General features: G+C 38.1%; 4 protein-coding genes across 5 annotated transcripts in view; 1 reads left to right on the forward strand and 3 right to left on the reverse strand.

The window, feature by feature from the left end:
- Window positions 1-18,885, reverse strand: part of LOC113163505 — a 1,294,879-nt gene that overhangs the window by 1,010,681 nt on the left and 265,313 nt on the right. The window lies entirely within an intron of this gene.
- The window catches only part of LOC113163522 (NACHT, LRR and PYD domains-containing protein 12-like), a 428,332-nt gene that overhangs the window by 219,307 nt on the left and 190,140 nt on the right, over window positions 1-18,885 (reverse strand). Inside the window, exon 10 of the mRNA XM_033326781.1 lies at window positions 16,294-16,314. Within this exon, the coding sequence (XP_033182672.1) occupies window positions 16,294-16,314 (21 nt within the window). The remainder of the gene's footprint in view (window positions 1-16,293; window positions 16,315-18,885) is intronic.
- On the forward strand, window positions 1,265-13,388 carry LOC113163593 (NLR family CARD domain-containing protein 3-like). Its single transcript, XM_026362351.2, has 11 exons — window positions 1,265-1,465; window positions 2,567-2,707; window positions 5,068-5,193; window positions 5,650-5,825; window positions 7,021-7,238; window positions 7,416-8,986; window positions 9,631-9,804; window positions 10,453-10,626; window positions 11,031-11,204; window positions 11,591-11,764; window positions 12,750-13,388. The coding sequence occupies exons 1-11, from the start codon at window positions 1,434-1,436 to the stop codon at window positions 12,775-12,777; spliced, it is 2,988 nt and encodes a 995-aa protein (XP_026218136.1). The 5' UTR covers window positions 1,265-1,433; the 3' UTR covers window positions 12,778-13,388.
- Window positions 13,483-18,325, reverse strand: LOC113163595 (sialic acid-binding Ig-like lectin 12). Of its 2 annotated transcripts, none has more exons than XM_033326799.1 (8): window positions 18,263-18,325; window positions 17,922-17,997; window positions 17,345-17,731; window positions 15,816-16,124; window positions 15,455-15,730; window positions 15,232-15,307; window positions 15,063-15,102; window positions 13,483-14,898 (listed from the first exon to the last, which is right to left on the reverse strand). In XM_033326799.1, exons 1-8 carry the CDS (start codon window positions 18,266-18,268, stop codon window positions 14,677-14,679), a joined length of 1,392 nt encoding a protein of 463 aa, XP_033182690.1. In that variant the 5' UTR covers window positions 18,269-18,325; the 3' UTR covers window positions 13,483-14,676. The 2 variants fall into 2 exon arrangements, with proteins under 2 accessions (XP_033182690.1, XP_033182691.1); XM_033326800.1 differs by having other exon boundaries at window positions 15,464-15,730; window positions 18,263-18,324.

Here is an 18,885-nt window from a genome sequence, read left to right on the forward strand (position 1 = left end):
GAGGTGAGACAGCTGGAGACAGTTTCCAAGATGAAGACCCTCCATGACACTGCAATCAAGGTCTATGACATCAGAGGAGGGACGACTGGGACTCATCCCAGCTGTGTGGGAAATGCAGAAAGGCTTGGGGAGTCCAGGTGTGATAATAAGCACTTTAACAATATGTGTCTAATACTTCTTCTAATAATACTACTTGTCATGCCTTTCAGTCAAAAGCATGAATAAGTTAATGGTTTAGTTCGTAAGTGGTAAATGAATAAGAGTAAGTTGTGACAAAGGCAGCTAAAAAGTATTTGTTCTAAAAACTTGTCAGAGTGAGAGTTGTGTATTTCAGTTGATCTTTGTGAAGATAGTTAGTTGCAGAGTGAGCGCTGTGTTCAATAGTACAGCTTTGACGTATTTTCTCTGTCAGTAAATTAAGCTAGTTTTCATAGTGAAATGAAGTATTTCATGTACATACTGAATGTGCTCTATACGTTTGTGCCTTGGGAAACATTTGTCTTTGTAAGTATGCACATGTTTATGGACATTAGAAGAATGTTAGAATTGTTACCTGTGATAAATAACCTGTGCATGTTATTGGAATTAGCTTCATTCAAGTCAATCTACTGAGTGTCACACACTAAATGTGTAACGTTATGTATTATTTGTTAATTTAGTTTCTTTTTGTTTCTTTCAGTTACAACATAAGATAAAGATAGAAATGTAATGTTCTCCTCAGTTCACCACAACTCCAGTAAAAACAAGAAAAGCAAGTCTTGTATTGAGTCTTCTATTTTTGTTAGCTGGCTGTAGATACACAAAGTTAACGTGTTGTGAGGACCACACACTACTGCTACTATTAATAATAAAAACTATCAATATAATAACAATAGTTTGATTTGAGTACTTTTCATTTGAAGTGTTTCTTTTACCAGATTCTTTTACAGGTCGTGGGAGTGTTAAAGCCTATTCCAGTTGACAGAGAAGCAGTTAAAACAAAGTACTGCTACATACTTTCCCCTCATAGAAGTATTAGAAATTGTATAATACCCCTTTTAAGAGTAGAAATGTAACTATAAACTGCCCACACATACAACTAGTGTCGTTGTATCAAATACATATATGTATGTGTATACGTGCGACTAGTTTTAGTAGAAAGTGTCTAACAATAATGATTAAAGTACCAGTTTCGTTCCAGGTGTATTTTTGAGTTAATAGGGATTTAATGCTTTTATTCTGAAGGAATTCGACAGGAAATCTGAAATAATTTCTCATTATTTTTTGGGCATGTCGTGGTTAATGAATATCAGGGCGTACATCAGTATTGATTCACAGATGGTCTAGTTCAGTCTTCTGTCTAGACTCTCCTGACTTTAATAAACGTTTATGCTACATGGATTTTATTGCTGTGTGCGAACTGTGAAGGCGAAGTTCAAAACGTCAAACGAAGTATGCTACGGAGGCGAACGTCGCGCAGGCTGAAGTAGGCGAACTTCATTCTAAGAGAACATTAGTTTTAACCAGTATTTTCTGTGACACATCAAATGCAGACAGTTACAAATACAGGAGCAGATAAAGTTGAAGATAGTATAAGAAAATGCCACAGTTACAGGGTTGGAAACAAGCGCACGACATAAATACAGTTCGGATGTTCGTCAGCGAACAGCAAACAGACGAATAGGCGAATTTTCAGCTGCGAGACGTACAGAGACACCTCAAACTAGAGTAATTAAACGACATCAGTGGTGTATAGTGTAGATTTCCTGCTTTATCTGTCAGCAGACGGACACACACGAATGCACGCACACATACATCTCAGAACAAAAGGAGAGAACGAGACGGACAGGGTGGAAACATGAAGGTATGTAGTCAGTTGAGACTCCATTTTAAACTCCACCTAGTAGAAAAAAACGTGCTGCCTGCTGGGGTAGTAATATTACGCTGCAAATAATATTCACGTGTCCTTCAGGTAATACCCGTGTGGAGGAAATCCACATTAGCGAACCTAATTCTAAGAGAAAATTTGTTTTATCAGTATTTTCTGTGATACCTTTAGCTACAAATCCGGGAGCAGACAAAGTAAAAGAAAGTAGGAAAAAATGCGCAGTTACAAGTTTAGAAACAAACGCACGACATAAACACAGTTCGGATGTTCGTCATTGAACTATAAACGGACGAATACCCGTATTTTCAGCTGAGACATACAGAGACACCTCAAACTAGAGTAATTAAATGAAATCAGCTGTGTGTAGTGTAGATTTCCTGCTTTATCTGTCAGCAGGCGCACACACCCATGCACGCACACATACATCTCAGAACAAAATGAGAGAACGAGACGGACAGGGTGGAAACATGAAGGTATGTAGTCAGTTGAGACTCCATTTTAAACTCCACCTAGTAGAAAAAAACATGCTGCCTGCTGGGGTAGTAATATTACCCTGCAAATTATATTCACATGTCCTTCAAGTAATACTTTTGTTTAGGAATCCACAGGACTTCATTAAACAAAGATCAAAATTAAAAGAAGCCGCTGGCTTTAGAACTGACTTGCTGATTGCGATTATTAACCAGACTCTGTTTCCAGTGTAACCTGTACATCTGAAAAAAAGAAGATGAGTTATCTGGAAGAAAAGGACAAAGCAGTGTGTCCAGTGTCCAGCTGTCCATTGCTGAACAGACGTCCCCCTCTGAACTTTTCTAATGGACCTGGACAGTCGTGCACAACGTAGGAAACTGCTCCTTCAATTTCTTTCTAATTAAGTGATGTTTATCACTTTATTTACATTCAGGCCCAGTTTTTTTTTATAGTTTAGAATTATATGAAATTATTTAAGGATTTTAGAGCATCTCTGTTTTATATAATGGAGAGATGTTTTAAGAATTATTGTAGCATACTTACTACATGTATAGACACAATATAAACCCAATATAGACAATATATGCAGTACTTTGTCTCTGTAAAAAGTTACATTTACAAATTTCAAGCTTTTTTTTTTCTAAAGCAGCTGTTAAATCTGACATCTGGACACTCTGACACCAAGGGTCCTGTTTTAAGGTGGATCCATATGGTGTGTTGGTTTATGAATGTGTAGCAGATGTATTAAAATAGAATTTGAGAAGTGAAGACAGCCAACAGAGGCAGCACAATATGGACAGCACCAAAGGCAGGACAAAACCATACCCAGTACAAAAAAACATTGCAACTCAATCAATATATAAGTGCTTACACCCCAACCAAGACAATATACCACTCAAAGACAAGGTGGATATGTATCCTTATCCACCTTTTTTATTGGATTTAGTCATATTTATTTTTAAATGTATCGCTGCTTATAGATGCGACAAGTTTTCATGTAAACCCATTGGGTTTAGCTACATGATATTCTTCGTACTTTGCGATTGTTCATTCTTTTCTACTCTTTATTTACAACAAAGAAAGTACAAAAACAGCTGCACTTTGTGGCTAGAAAAACATTGGTAGTAAATATAATGTAGCCTAATTGTATTAGTACTGGTATACTAGAAAGTGTCTAACAATAATGATTAAAGTACCAGTTTCGTTCCAGGTTTATTTTTGAGTTAATAGGGATTTAATGCTTTTATTCTGAAGGAATTCGACAGGAAATCTGAAATAATTTCTCATTATTTTTTGGGCATGTCGTGGTTAATGAATATCAGGGCGTACATCAGTATTGATTCACAGATGGTCTAGTTCAGTCTTCTGTCTAGACTCTCCTGACTTTAATAAACGTTTATGCTACATGGATTTTATTGCTGTGTGCGAACTGTGAAGGCGAAGTTCAAAACGTCAAACGAAGTATGCTACGGAGGCGAACGTCGCGCAGGCTGAAGTAGGCGAACTTCATTCTAAGAGAACATTAGTTTTAACCAGTATTTTCTGTGACACATCAAATGCAGACAGTTACAAATACAGGAGCAGATAAAGTTGAAGATAGTATAAGAAAATGCCACAGTTACAGGGTTGGAAACAAGCGCACGACATAAATACAGTTCGGATGTTCGTCAGCGAACAGCAAACAGACGAATAGGCGAAATTTTCAGCTGCGAGACGTACAGAGACACCTCAAACTAGAGTAATTAAACGACATCAGTGGTGTATAGTGTAGATTTCCTGCTTTATCTGTCAGCAGACGGACACACACGAATGCACGCACACATACATCTCAGAACAAAATGAGAGAACGAGACAGACAGGGTGGAAACATGAAGGTATGTAGTCAGTTGAGACTCCATTTTAAACTCCACCTAGTAGAAAAAAACGTGCTGCCTGCTGGGGTAGTAATATTACGCTGCAAATAATATTCACGTGTCCTTCAGGTAATACCCGTGTGAAGGAAATCCACATTAGCGAACCTAATTCTAAGAGAAAATTTGTTTTATCAGTATTTTCTGTGATACCTTTAGCTACAAATCCGGGAGCAGACAAAGTAAAAGAAAGTAGGAGAAATGGCGCAGTTACAGGTTTAGAAACAAGCGCACGACATAAACACAGTTCGGATGTTTGTCAGCGAACAATAAACATGACGAATACGCGAATTTTCAGCTGAGACATACAGAGACACCTCAAACTAGAGTAATTAAATGAAATCAGCTGTGCGTAGTGTAGATTTCTTTTTTTTTTTGTCAGCACAGGCACAGGCCCAGCCCAGAACAAAAGGAGAGAAAGACATGAACAGGGAGGAAACAATGAAAGTGAAAGTATGAAGTCAGTTCATACTCCATTTTAAACTCCACAGATGAAAAAAACATGCTGCCTGCTGGGATGGTAATATTACCCTGCTAATAATAATCATGTGACCTTCAAAAGTTAAAGTTAAAAGAAGCTGCTTGCTTTAGAACTGACATACTGATTGATTATTACACTGACTCTGGAAGAAAATTATCTGGAAGAAAAGGACAAAGCAGTGTGTCCAGTGTCCAACTGTCGGTCGCTGAAGAGAAGTCCCCCTCTGAACTTCTCTAATGGACCAGGACAGTCATGTACCAAGTAGTAGTGTTGTTAAAATGTTCAGAATATGTTGGTTCAGTAAGAATTCTTTCGTGTTTTGTACTTTTTTTCCACAGACCGAGAGCAAAACCTGTTTCCAGCTGTGTTTCTTTGAAAAGTGACTGGTCTAAAGATTCACCTCCATACTTCAGTAATGAGCCTGGACCTTCAGAGACAAAGACTCACAAGAGACGGTTTCTTCTGTAAGCTGATAAGAAGATGATTCAGTGTTGAACTGCAAAATCAGTTCTTGCAGTAGTAACAGTCGTTTGTTCCCTAGGAATTTGGGTTTCAGTTTAAGACAGTATGAATTCCACACACTGACTGGATGATTATAGTCTCCAATGGGAACTAAACTTCACTAAACTCCATAACACTGAGCTCAACATGTGCTTGTATTGGTCTGAAATGAACAAATCTGTATGTTGTACTAGTTGTTTAGTTGTTTTGCAATTCTCTTTGTCTGTCTCCACTAATAATATTGATAATTTTAGTGTTTATTTGTATAATTTAAATTAAAGTAATGTAAATTACAAATGTTGTGCTTAATGTGTTAAAAGTCTAAATTAGAAAACAGATTTTATGAGACTAATGTGAATGTCCCAGTTGCACCTACTCTAACTTAGTATCCTGTAATGCAACTACATTGTTCTCTACAGAATGAGGCAAGGGAGTCATGTTCCTGTAGAGGAGCAGCTGTCCTGCTGTGCTATGTGTCAGGACATCCTGAAGGATCCAGTCTCTACCAGCTGTGGACACTGGGAAGGATCATCCTGTCCCCAGTGTGGAAAGAAATGTGGACTGCATTCAACCAGTGAGACCAGCACTGTACAAGGTACGACAAACTTTTACTCCAGGGTGGTTTCACTACTCATGTGACCTGAAAAGACGTGTAAGGTGGAGAATAGAAATGGTGTGACTACAGGAAGGCATTATCATTTAATGGTCTTGACTACTACAACCTTTGCTGCCCTGTGGCCTCCCTGGTGGATGCTTGACATGGTCCCTCTTTTGAGTTTAGGATTTTCCACTTGAACACAGATTGATTCCCCCTATTTGTCCGGAATGTACATATCATTGTCCTCAAACGTGAGACTTATGTCCTTCAGATGAAAGTCCATTGCTGATTCTTGTCCTGAGGTGTGCTCTGATGCTGGGTCATCCTTCTGTTTGGCAGCTGTTTGTTTTCTCCAAGTTAGAGCTCTGAACACTCTTCACTGCGCTGAGCAACATGCACCATAGTGTTTAGGGTGGATAAATCTCTGTCTCAATGTGTTGATGGGTTTAAAATAAACAGGTATGTGGTCGAACCACCCTGTGACTTTATTCTCATTTAAAAATACAAGAACTATTTTCAAGAACTATACAAGAACTATTTTGAAAATACAGTGCAACAAGACATAATCCATTTAGTGATTGTGTTTTCTACAAAGAGGTTATTATTTGCAATTTCTACAAAACATGACTGTAATTCTAAACAATACACTGAAAGGGAGGCAGGCAGACAGACAGAGTTCCTTTTCACAATTTAATGGAGTGAAATGTTCAGTGTGAGAGAATGACCTTTAGACTATTACAGTCCACTTTGTGTTAGTTTCAGCTGTGGTTATATGTAGGGCAGTCTAATTTCAAATCATGCATCACTCTGTATAGTGAACTCTTTGCCTTCAGCCAAACAGATTGTCCTGTCTGCAATCTTTTGTTATGAAACTACAAACTTGTGCAAAACAAAGTACAAAGCCACCTGAAATACAGGAGAAATCGACCTCTTAAAGTCAGGTTTCTCAAATCCCCTTCTATGATTAGGGTCCAGATTTCTTGTGTACATGACAGTTAAGAATGTAACTACTGGAGAAAGTAACTAATTAGAAAGTAGTAATAGGAAAGTGATGAAGCTACTTGATGAGTAGTTAAATGTTTCGAACTACCAAGAACGAAGTCTAGTTGCCATGACTTAACTTTCAAATAACTTGGACAATTGACAAATAAAAAATGTTTTAAAAAATATTTAGCATAACTAATTCTTTCAGCAGATAGTGGTGTACAGGAGGTTTTAGATCAACATAAGATCAGCCTGTGGAGGAAACATGAACATGTGATGGATGGAGCTGATGAAACAGGAAGTGGAACCCTCCTCAACAGGATTTACACTGAGCTCTACATCACAGAGGGACAGAGTGAAGAGGTTAATACCCAACATGAGGTGAGACAGCTGGAGACAGTTTCCAAGATGAAGACCCTCCATGACACTCTAATGAAGCCCCACAATATCTTAAAAGCGTTGATTGACCAACAGAGAAACATCAGAACCTCTATAATGAATGGCATTTCTAGCAATGGAAAACCATTGTTTGCATACACTGAAGAGGTTATTGTCAAAAGTGAGGTGACTTACATTGAGACAACTTCTAAGACCTTCAATGAAACTCCAATCAAGGTCCACGACATCTTTAAAGCTTTACCTGACCAACAGAGACACATCAGAGTGGTTCTGACGAACGGTGTCGCTGGTGTTGGAAAAACCTTCTCAGTGCAGAAGTTCACTCTGGACTGGGCAGAGGACTTGGAAAACCAAGATGTCAATCTGCTGGTTCTGCTTTCATTCAGGGAGCTGAACCTGATCAAAGATGAGCAGTACAGTCTTCTCACCCTGCTCCATGTTTTCCATCCAACATTACAGAAGGTCACAGCAGAGCAGCTGGCTGTCTGTAAACCTTTGTTCATCTTTGACGGCCTGGATGAAAGCAGACTTTCACTGGATTTCAACAACAGGGAGGTTGTGTCTGATGTCACACAGGAGTCATCAGTCAACGTGCTGCTGACAAACCTCATCGAGGGGAATCTGCTTCCCTCAGCTCTGGTCTGGATAACTTCCCGACCTGCAGCAGCCAATCAGATCCCTCCTACATGTGTTGACAGGGTAACAGAAGTACGAGGCTTCACTGACGTCCAGAAGGAGGAGTACTTCAGGAGGAGATTCAGTGATGAAGAGCTGTCCAGCAGAATCATCTCACACATCAAGACATCCAGGAGCCTCCACATCATGTGTCACATCCCAGTCTTCTGCTGGATCACTGCTACAGTTCTGGAGCACATGTTGACTACAGAGCCGAGAGGAGAGCTGCCCAAGACCCTGACTGACCTGTACTCACACTTCCTGCTGGTTCAGACAAAGAGGAAGAAGAACAAGTATGATGAGGGACATGAGACGAGTCCACAGGAGCTGAGAGAGGCTGACAGAGAAGTTGTTGTGAAGCTGGGGAGGCTGGCGTTTGAACATCTGGAGAAAGGAAACATCATGTTCTACCAAGAAGACCTGGAGCAGTGTGGTCTTGATGTGACAGAGGCCTTGGTGTACTCAGGAGTTTGTACAGAGATCTTCAAAAGAGAGAGTGTGATCTTCCAGAAAACAGTCTACTGCTTTGTTCATCTGAGCATTCAGGAGTTTCTGGCTGCAGTCTACATGTTCCACTGTTACACCAACAGGAAGACAGAGGTACTGGAGGATTTTCTCACATTAAGAAACATTTCCTCTTCTCTGGATGACTTCTTAAACTTAACCATGAAGAAATCCCTCCAATGTAAAAATGGTCACCTGGACCTATTTGTTCGTTTCCTTCATGGCCTCTCTCTGGAGTCCAACCAGAGACTCTTAGGAGGTCTGCTGGGTCAGAGAAGGATCAGTTCAACAATCATCCAGAGAGTCATCAACAACCTGAAGAAAATGAACAGTGAGGACATTTCCCCTGACAGAAGCATCAACATCTTCCACTGTCTGATAGAGATGAACGACCACTCTGTACATCATGAGATCCAAGAGTTCCTGAAGTCGGATAACAGATCAAAATACCTCTCTGCAATCCACTGCTCAGCTCTGGCCTACAAGCTGCAGATGTCAGAGGAGGTTCTAGATGAGTTGGACCTAAAGAAGTACAACACATCAAAGGAGGGACGACTAAGACTGATCCCAGTTGTTAGGAATTGCAGGAAGGCTCGGTGAGTTCAGATGCAATAAATATCATAAATCTATGATTTATAGATACTTAATGTACTGGCTGTCAGCTTTAATTTAAAAGGTATGAGTCCAAACCAAGGTTATGGTTGAAAATATTGTATACGTATAGGAATTAAAATGTAGGAGTGTCATCTAACAAAAACGTTAATGTAAGGTGTGACTTAACAAAAACAATTTATAAGCACAAATAAATTAAATTATATTACAGGTTAAGGATTATGGCCATCACCTCTGTCATTACCTTTTTATCATCCCAGGAAAAATAGGCAGAGACCTGGTCAGGACCTGGTTTGGTCAGAGAAACACCTACTTCAGCTTAAAAAAGGAGACACATAACTGCATATTGCATTGCATAGTTGGTCACAGCATCTAAACAATTTATTCTTTATAATAATGAAGAAGGGAAGTTCATAGTTGTATACAGCACCTCTCTTTTATCTTGACAGATATTTGACATCCACTCTATAGCCTACAAGCGATCTGATAATTGCAGTGATATAAAATTAGCTAAACCACTGAGGAGAAAATATAATAACCGCATATGTTGAACTAATATGTTGTTTTGGCACAATATGAATATTACAATATGAACTTTAACAATAACATATTTTGTGTGTCATGGTAGACTATCTGGCTGTCACATCTCAGAGACTCATTTGGAAGTGGTTACTTCGACTCTGATGTCCAACCCCTCCCATCTGAGAGAGCTGGACCTAAGCATGAACCACCTACAGTATTCAAAAGTGAAGCTGCTGTCTGCTGGACTGGAGAGTCCAAACTGTAGGCTAGAAAGTCTGAGGTCAGGTCAATAGCTAGCACAAATGTTAAGAAATGACTGAATAATTTTCTGTATCACTTACACTGAAATAATTTTGGATGATTCACAATTCTACAATTTTATTATTTTTCAAATAATGGCACTTTTTTCATTTATCAGTTACCAAATGCTTTAATTAAGAAATCTGTCAAAAATTGATTGTTGAAGCTCCAAAACACTCAAAACATAGCTTTTCTGTGTGGCACTGACAACTGCTAAAAACAGCTAGTCCCATGGAAATTGTTTGTAAGAAGCTTTGCAAAACTCTTGCAACATAGTCAACAGGGAAATGGTTGACGGGGTATAACTGTATCTGCTTCATAAAAGTTCAGAATTAAAATGACTGAATTTCTAAATGACTGAACAATGAACTGATCAGGGTTTGTTAGCAGTGGCCTCATAATCCTTTATTTGTTTCCACAATTTAATGTGCTGTTGATTTTATTTTAATTGTAAATAGATAGAAAAATGCAAAAAAAAAATATAAATTGGAATCTTTTTGCAACTTATTAAAAATTATATTAAAAACTCAAAAGTCTAATTTACAGATGTGCTCAGACAGCTTACAAATTAGAACATGTGCAGTTTGCATTATTCATGATTTTATTTACGTTTTATTCTTTAATTCAGGTTGACTTGGTGCAGTGTGACAGAGATCAGCTGTTCTTCTCTGGTCTCAGCTCTGAAGTCCAACCCCTCCCATCTGAGAGAACTGGAACTGAGTCACAACAATCTACAGGATTCAGGAGTGAAGCTGCTGTGTGATCACCTTCAGAGTCCTAAGTGTAGATTGGAGACTCTAGGGTCAGACACCACTTTGTAGTTCTGTGTTGTAATTAATATGATGTGAAAGTTGTACTGTACTATATATTGTACTCCCACTTTGTATCTTAATCACCTGTGTAAGTTGTTTAGGTGGAGGAGAATGTTGGGTAAACTCCCAAACTGCAGATATACATTTTGATATCAGTTTGAAGCATTGATTTTTTACAATTAAAGTGCTTCTTGTCATACAGCTATGAAACAAAGACTGTTTGGCTGGACAGTATGAGTTTGTATAGATGGAACCACTGGTGGAGCTGCAGAATTAACATGAAGTCACATGTCTTTACTGATGCAGCAGAATGTTGTCCTTCTACTTTCTAAATAGTTCTTAACCCTGAACTTCTTTTCTTTTTAGCGTTGCATGTTTTATTCTTTTTTTTCAGATTGAGGTACTGCAGTTTGACAGAGATCAGCTGTTATTCTTTGGTCTCAGCTCTGAAGTCCAACCCCGCCCATCTGACAGAACTGGAGTTGTGGGGAAACAAGCTCCAAGATTCAGGCGTGAAGCTGCTGTGTGACTTCCTGAAAAGTCCACATTGTAGACTGGAGGCTCTGGGGTCAGGCATCATTTATTTATGTGCTAAAAGTAATATGACATGGTTGCGGTGAAATAAATGATAAATTATACTGTCTTTGAAAAATCTTTAGCCAATAGAATCTGAATGACATTAAGTGTTGGAATGAATTTGTGTTTTAGCTCATTACCAAAAGTAATTATGTATCTTTGAAACTCTGAGTAGTAGTAAGTTTTTATTAAAGCAGTGGCATGTTCCCATTTCTCTTATGGACAGCTCTTTTGCACTCTTTGTATTTTATTCCTTGAACCTGCGTCCTGTTGGTTCAGGCCTGCTTTGTAAACCCTGAATAGGTTACGAAACAAAACGTTTTCTAGCAGGAACATTACAGTATTTTCCAAACTTTCATGTTTCATTTTGTTGTCCAGTTTGGTGTCTTGCAGTTTGTCGAATGTGAGCTGTGATTTTCTGACATCAGCTCTGATGTCCAACTCCTCCCACCTTAAAAAACTGGACCTGAGTGAAAACAACCTGCAGGATTCGGGAATGAAGCAGCTGTCTGATCTTGTAGAGCGTCCAGACTGTAAACTGGAGACCCTGAGGTCTGTAGAGGTTCAAACTCAGTCTATGGTGGTTTCAGCAGTATAGACCCCTGCATCATGATTATGTTATGTTATTAGCTGAACCAAAGTAAAACACTTTCACTAGGCTATGTCACCTATATAAAATAACATCTTGCTGCTTGGTGGCTGAATCTGAGGATGATATGTGTCTAAAAGCTTGTCAAACGCACCTGATTTCTCTTGTAACTTTTTAATCCCATTATCTATGTCCTGAATGGTAGATTACAAACACACAGCTAGCCAATAAGCAAAGCATAGCTAATGTCCTCAGAGGATTATGAGTGAAACATCTAATGTTAACATTATTCCCCCTATCATAAGTTCTTTGACACATATCTATTGATAGGCAATAATTTTTTTCTAGTATGAAGTGACAGTTAATTAGCTTTATTTAATCAGAACAACCCATTAAGACATTTTTCACAAGATAGACTTATAAATTACACATATAAATTACAAATTACACATATAAATTACAAATGACACGTATACCTTACGTACAGTACACTGGAAAGAAAAATATTGTCACAAAATGTGATCTGATCTTCATCTGAGTCACAAGTGTAGACAATCACAATGTGCTGAGGCTACAGCCACAACTGTAATCTTGTGTCTTTATCCAACAGCGGTGTTGGTGGAAACAGTTAGTGAACCTCCAGAAGTTGTGCCATAGGACTACTTTTTTACATACACATTTTCACTTTGCTATTCACAAGAGGTATTAGCTTTGGATCACGCCTGCCAAAAACATCTAATCTACGATCAAGAGCTCTTGGTTTGACCAAAACTGGACAAGGTTTGGATGACACAAGCTGGCTACACCACGCAGTTGTCCCACTTCTGCTCCGAACAGGACTGAAGTCTCTGCTGCTCTTTCTACTGGATGTGCTGCATCACTGACTGACAGCTGATGAAGGGAGTCTCTGGAAACTATCTAATCTGTTCTCTCTGATTCTCTCCACAGCTGGCAGCCATTTCACAATCACTGTTAAACCACACAGATGATCTGTGTCCTGACGATCCACAGTTTCTGACTGGACCATGTTACTGGGAGGAGGAGTGGAGAGGAGTGCTTCATCCAGCACTGACTGACAGAGGAATCAGTAGAGATGACTCTCAGTGCTGCAGTCTGAACTGTTCTGAGAACAGCTCCACTGACATGATGTCAAGTCCACCATCATCCCTGTGTGTTCTTCTAGATCGGACAGTCCTACACAGTTTCTTTATTTGCATACTGAGTCAGTCATTTGTCATGTATTTTAATATCCTGAAAAACTGTCATTGATACTACTTTGATGGGGCACAGAGTTTCTCCCTGCTTCTGGGGAAATGGTTTTCTGCTAGCTGCTTGCTTAACCTTAACCAGTGAAGGCAAATGGCCACCCACCACGAGCCTGGTTCTGCTGGAGGTTTTCTTTTCATTAAAGAGAGTTTTTCGTCTCCACTGTCGCCTAATGCTGATCAAATGGGACCGTTTATGGAACAACATGAAATTTATGGTTGTATTGTTTGTAAACTCTTAAACTTTACAATTTAAAGTGCCTTCAGATGACTTTTGTTATGAAATTTTTTTTGCTATATAAATAAACTGAATTGAATTAAACTCTGCTGGTTTGAATATGCTTCTACCTAACTTGTCACTTTCCTCTGTAGCTATCAGCTCCCAGTTTTTCCCACCAGATGGCGACATTTTCTTACCCACGTCAAACAGTGCATCACTCTCTGCATTCTCCACTGTGACCAGCAGACGTACAGTAGTTTCTCCTTTCACACACCTCTACCTCCTTTACCTTCCCATACCTACACTAACCTCAGGCATTACACAAATCCTTAGTACACCTTTCACACCAGTCACATTCTGCTTAATAAGCTTATCCACAACTCACAACCAGGCTTAAAAGGGGTTGATTGAGTGGAGAGTGAAAAAAAATGTGATCAGGCAGCACAACCAACAACTTCCATAAACCACCAGCAGATGGGAGACGAACCACAATGCTTCCTCCATCATGAGAACCTGGAAGCAGAATGGATCACACCAGAAAGAGAAGGGAAGTACACAGCTTGTATGCTCATGTACTTGAATAAAAAAAAGAGGTGTAGAGATGTACTGATTTTCAGAAATATTCATTCTGGCATTGATAGATTCATTAAGACTAAAACCAACTCATGGACTGTTACGACTGGTAACTGCAATAATCTACTACTTAACTCTCCTACTAATAGAAGTCAGTGCATGTAAATTGATTTCTCACTTCGATTTGACCTCTACAGGATCACACTGATGTCAGCAGAAAAGTTATTCCACAGGAAGTAGGCACAATAGAAAAGATGAACACAAGTTGGAGCACAAGGTAAGGAGCACTTCTATTTAAAATTTAATATATCATCAAAAGCACCCATCTGTCTTTAATAGGAAGTTGATGATGTGTAGAAAGCACTGGTGTATTTAGTCAAATATCTAGCTGGACTATTTGCATACTTTTTGTGCTTGCTTGCTGCAAAAAAAGATATTCAGACTGAATGACACAAATGAAGTTGTCAAGAGTAAAAGCATGTATATAAACATATAAAACTGATAAATCTTTTCTTCTTGAAACTAACTAACTCCTTAATGATAACATGTACGTATACTACACTTATCATATCTATGCAGTAATGATTCTGGTATCGATAACTAGTTCTTTTTTAACAGTGTCAGACATGCAAATGACATGCACAGCCATGTGAGAGCAGCAGATAAATATAAACACATTGATAAGAGACAGAAAAAGTTACAGGATGTGGAGCTCTGAGTTTCTCTTCACTCAACTGTTGACAGTGACAATAACATTTTCATGTTCAGACTTCACTGACTTCTTCTACATCAGCTGACTTAAAAATCAAACCAGTCCTTATTTCTTCACCTGAGCGTAGAGATCCTCTGGGTCAGCAGTCAGTGATAAGCTGTTTGCTGTCTTTGACATTTTGACCTGTGAATACACTGTGTCCTGCTGCCGTCCACTGTCCTGCACTGAGTTAGAGGATGCCTTAGTTTGCAGCTCGGAGAAGTCGATTTCCCCGTAATGGATGTTTTCTTCTTCTTTTTTACCGACCAGGTCTTCACCTGTTTGACTCTATAAAATATAAATCTTAAATTAGTTCACTGAACCTTTGAAGAAATCAAAATATAATCTTTATCACAGCTCAGAGACAGTTCTGATCCAAGTTTTATAGTCAGTGACAATGTGAACAGATGTAAAACAGCTTTACTGTACAGGAACAGTTCATGTTTGCTCACCTGACTCTGTTGAGCAGTTTGATGTTTTGACTTTAAATAACTGGAAGAAAAGTTTGAGGTTAAATCCACAATGTGACAGTAAAGAGTGAAGACTGATGGAAAACAGAGATTATTGAACGTTCAGATAAAATGTCAGCACCAGTAACTGAGTCATGATTTTTATACTGACCAAATACAGAGAATCAAGCAGATGAGAATGATGATCCCAAAGATTCCTCCAAGAACTGGTAGAACAGGAGGTTCTCCTGATAGAAAAACAAGATCAATATGACATGATATATTATTGAGACATGTAAAACACTGATGTCTTTAATACAGATATTCACAATGGCACCACACCACATTCAGTTCATTATGATCTATAGGTACAATTAAGTAAAAAAATTACTCACCACTCTTACCTTTAATATTCAGATGAATCTCTCTCTCTGGTGATGTCTGATTACCAAGCTGATTAGTGGCCACGCAGTAATAAACTCCTCCATCTGTTACATTCAATCTGTAAAAGTCTCCTTCAGATACAGTCTTGTCTCCGTCTGTGCTGATCTTGAACCAGGTGAAGCTGCTGACAGGAGGCTTGGCTCTGCTGGAGCAGGTCAGGTTCACCCAGCTACCTGCTGACACCAAACCTGATGGACTGATGGAGGCTGAGGTGTCCTTGGGGGCATCTGAGGAAAATGTCACATTAAGTGTGTTGATTAAAATCAGCTTCATGTGCTGACAGGATCCAACAACAAACTCTGGTTGTCTTACATGAAACACTGAGAGTCTCTTGTGTCTCTGCTGTCCTGACGTCTCTTCCTTCATTCACAGGATATGTGGCAGAACAGCTGATGTTGTATCCATCATGTTTGTCTGACAGAGTGATGGTCTCCTGGATTTGAGTTGTAAAGGTTCCATCTGTGTTTTCCTCTCTGTTGTTGTGAGGGTCTTGTTGGAGACTCCAGGTGAGTTTAGGAGGGGAGTGTGGACAGGGAGTGAAAGCTGAGCAGCTGATAGTGACAGACTCCTTCTCCGTCAGATTGACTTTAGAGATTTTAATTCTGGGTCTCTGAGGAGAATCTGTGGTTTAAAACACACACTTTAAAAAAAAGAGAAATACATAAGTTGTTTCATCCAAGTTCAATGACTGGTAATGTTGGTAACAAAAAACTAGTTCCTTTCACACATTTACTCCTTTCCATGAATGCCAATCCTTCATCTCTGATCACTTTCCTGTAAGAGTTACCACAGCAATCTTTTTAGGTGAAACCTTATAAATATTCATGTACAACTTTGAACACAGCAAAAGTCTGACCTGCTGCAGTCACATTAATGAACAGGCACGCTATTACAAACATGTAGGATGTTGTTATATATAAGTAAAAGTTGTCTACAGTGGTTAACAGAAAGGAAGAGAAATTTTTAATGTTTAATGCAGTACATTACATCATTAGAGTGGAGAACAAAGAGTGAAAAGGCTTTGGACTGATGTGTTAAACAAGAAACAGCCTCAGGAAACATTTCTACACATAGTCCCCCTCAAAATCTAACTGATGATTTTGTCTTTGGTTGTAGAAACAACATTTTTATCTCATACAGTACATCATACTTCACCGACTGGACTGTGCAATATCATGTCTAGGTCATGTATGTCTATATGAAGCCTCGTGGAGCATCAGCGTAACAAGTAACCAATGTCTGAGTGATGGAAACTCTCACTTTAACAGACTGATAAAGCCAAAACATGTATTTCATATCTCATGCCTGAAGAAGAATCTAAAAAAAAGAAAAACACACAACGTTGACAAGTGTTGCAGAATCCTGTACTGCAATTCAGTTTGAGACCTCTCTGATTTATCTTTACACACTTGAAAAAGGGCTCGACATTTTGGTTAGACACCAATGCAATAAATGACCAAACCTCATATTAAGTCGTTGAACTAGATTCCTCTCGACTTTGGAAACTATTTGCTAACTCAGTATCAATATTCATCTAATCTAATCTAATAGGCTGTAATACATATTCAGTATTAATACTTGTAATGCATTATGTTTTCACACATATAGTAGTATATATATATATATATATATATATATAAATATATATTTATATATATAATGTAAAATGTTATCTTTGCTTTATTATTATGTTATAATATATTATGTTGTTTTATTTAATGTTCCTTTTTGTAATGTTATTTGTACATTTTACTTGTTGACCATGCTAAAGTCAAACATATGAAATATTTCATAAATCTTGTCATAGGACAGAAAAGTAATTGTAAGAACATTGTTCTTACCTTTCACTGTTATTTGAAGAGGATCACAAACAGCTGTCGCCTTGAATGGTCCGTTCTCGATTCTGAAGTAGTATGTGTCTGTGTATGTTGTGGTTAAATTAGAAAATAGAGTGGTGCAGTTTGTCTGACTCAGGTTTCCAGTAATATTCATTGGATAGATGTTAAATGTTTTACTACTGTGGTAGATCACATTGTTTGGATTGTTGCCAAAATCTGAATTATTTTTAATCCAAACTCCAAAGATTTGTCTGCTGCTGTCAAATGTTTCTTCTCCTGTTATTGTGCTAAAGTTACATGGGATCATCAAACAGGATCCACTCAATGCTTCAATCTTCTGTGGTGCAGTGATGACGAGGTTTTTTTTTTGAGAACAATCAGCCAAAGCTCCTGTAAAACCAGGTTTAGAATTAACATGATGGAAAAATTCTCTGTGAGAAGACAAAACTCACTTTATACAAAAAACAACTGCACAATGTTTAATGACCCTTTCTCATTTTGTAATAATTTGTTGTTGGTGAATACATAAAGGACATTTAAATTTGTCTCCATATAAAAGTGAATAAATATAAGGTCTGACCTGGAAGAAAGAAGACACTCAGCAACATGTTGACTGTCACCATGTTCACAGACAGGACTGTCATCAAACTCATCAGCTGCATTCACAGACACAGCCATACAGTAAGATTTTAGAAAATATTAACATGAATTTGTTATTCAAATTCCCACAGGAGCTTGTCCTGTTCAACACTTTACTGTGTCACAGTATGTTATTAACAACATCTGAAAAACTGATGTGTCACATCAATTCTAATAAACAGCACAGGCAAACAGGAAAAGTGAATAAACCAAACAGCAACAAGGAAAATATAAAGTGAAATAAAAATAAAAAGTAAAAAAAAACAAAAAACTCTTACCTACCAACATCAAACAAAAGCAGCAAAGAGAACTTTTGGTGTGAAGCAGCAATGGATCAATTCAGGAATTTGAGCTGAACTGTGACACAGAAAAATAATCAGCTTCCCTGTCCAGTTGCTGTTACAGTGTCAACTTCCTGAACATGTTCAAAGAAGAAGTTCACACATTTCTCACTGATGTCCTCTTAGTATTTAATGACAATTCTTCTGCATGCAGTAACAAACAGATTGTTTTATGTTCTATTAAAGACAATCAGAGTCATCAATTACAGAGATTTATTATCACATATGTATTAGAAATGTGTGCAACACACACAGTGGCATGAAGAACAAGCCTCTCATGATTGAAGTGTGTTATAGGCTGCCTATAATCTGAAATAATGAATGTCAATTCATATTAAAAATCTCTTAACATTCAGATTTAGATCTTTTAGAATTATATGGAAAATATATAAACCTATATATTAAAAATTGGCCATTGCCTTCTCCTTATCAATAGTAGTTTTAGTGTTGCAGTCATGTGGCAGCTTGGTTTTGTAAAAAAATAGGTTTGTAAGTCTTAAATAATTCTTATGTTCTTTAGTTGGCCTAAAGATATATGATTGCTTTTATTGCAGTACAAATGAC

This window comes from Anabas testudineus, chromosome 2 (assembly GCF_900324465.2).
Source record: "Anabas testudineus chromosome 2, fAnaTes1.2, whole genome shotgun sequence".
In the NCBI taxonomy this organism is placed as follows: Eukaryota; Metazoa; Chordata; class Actinopteri; order Anabantiformes; family Anabantidae; genus Anabas; species Anabas testudineus.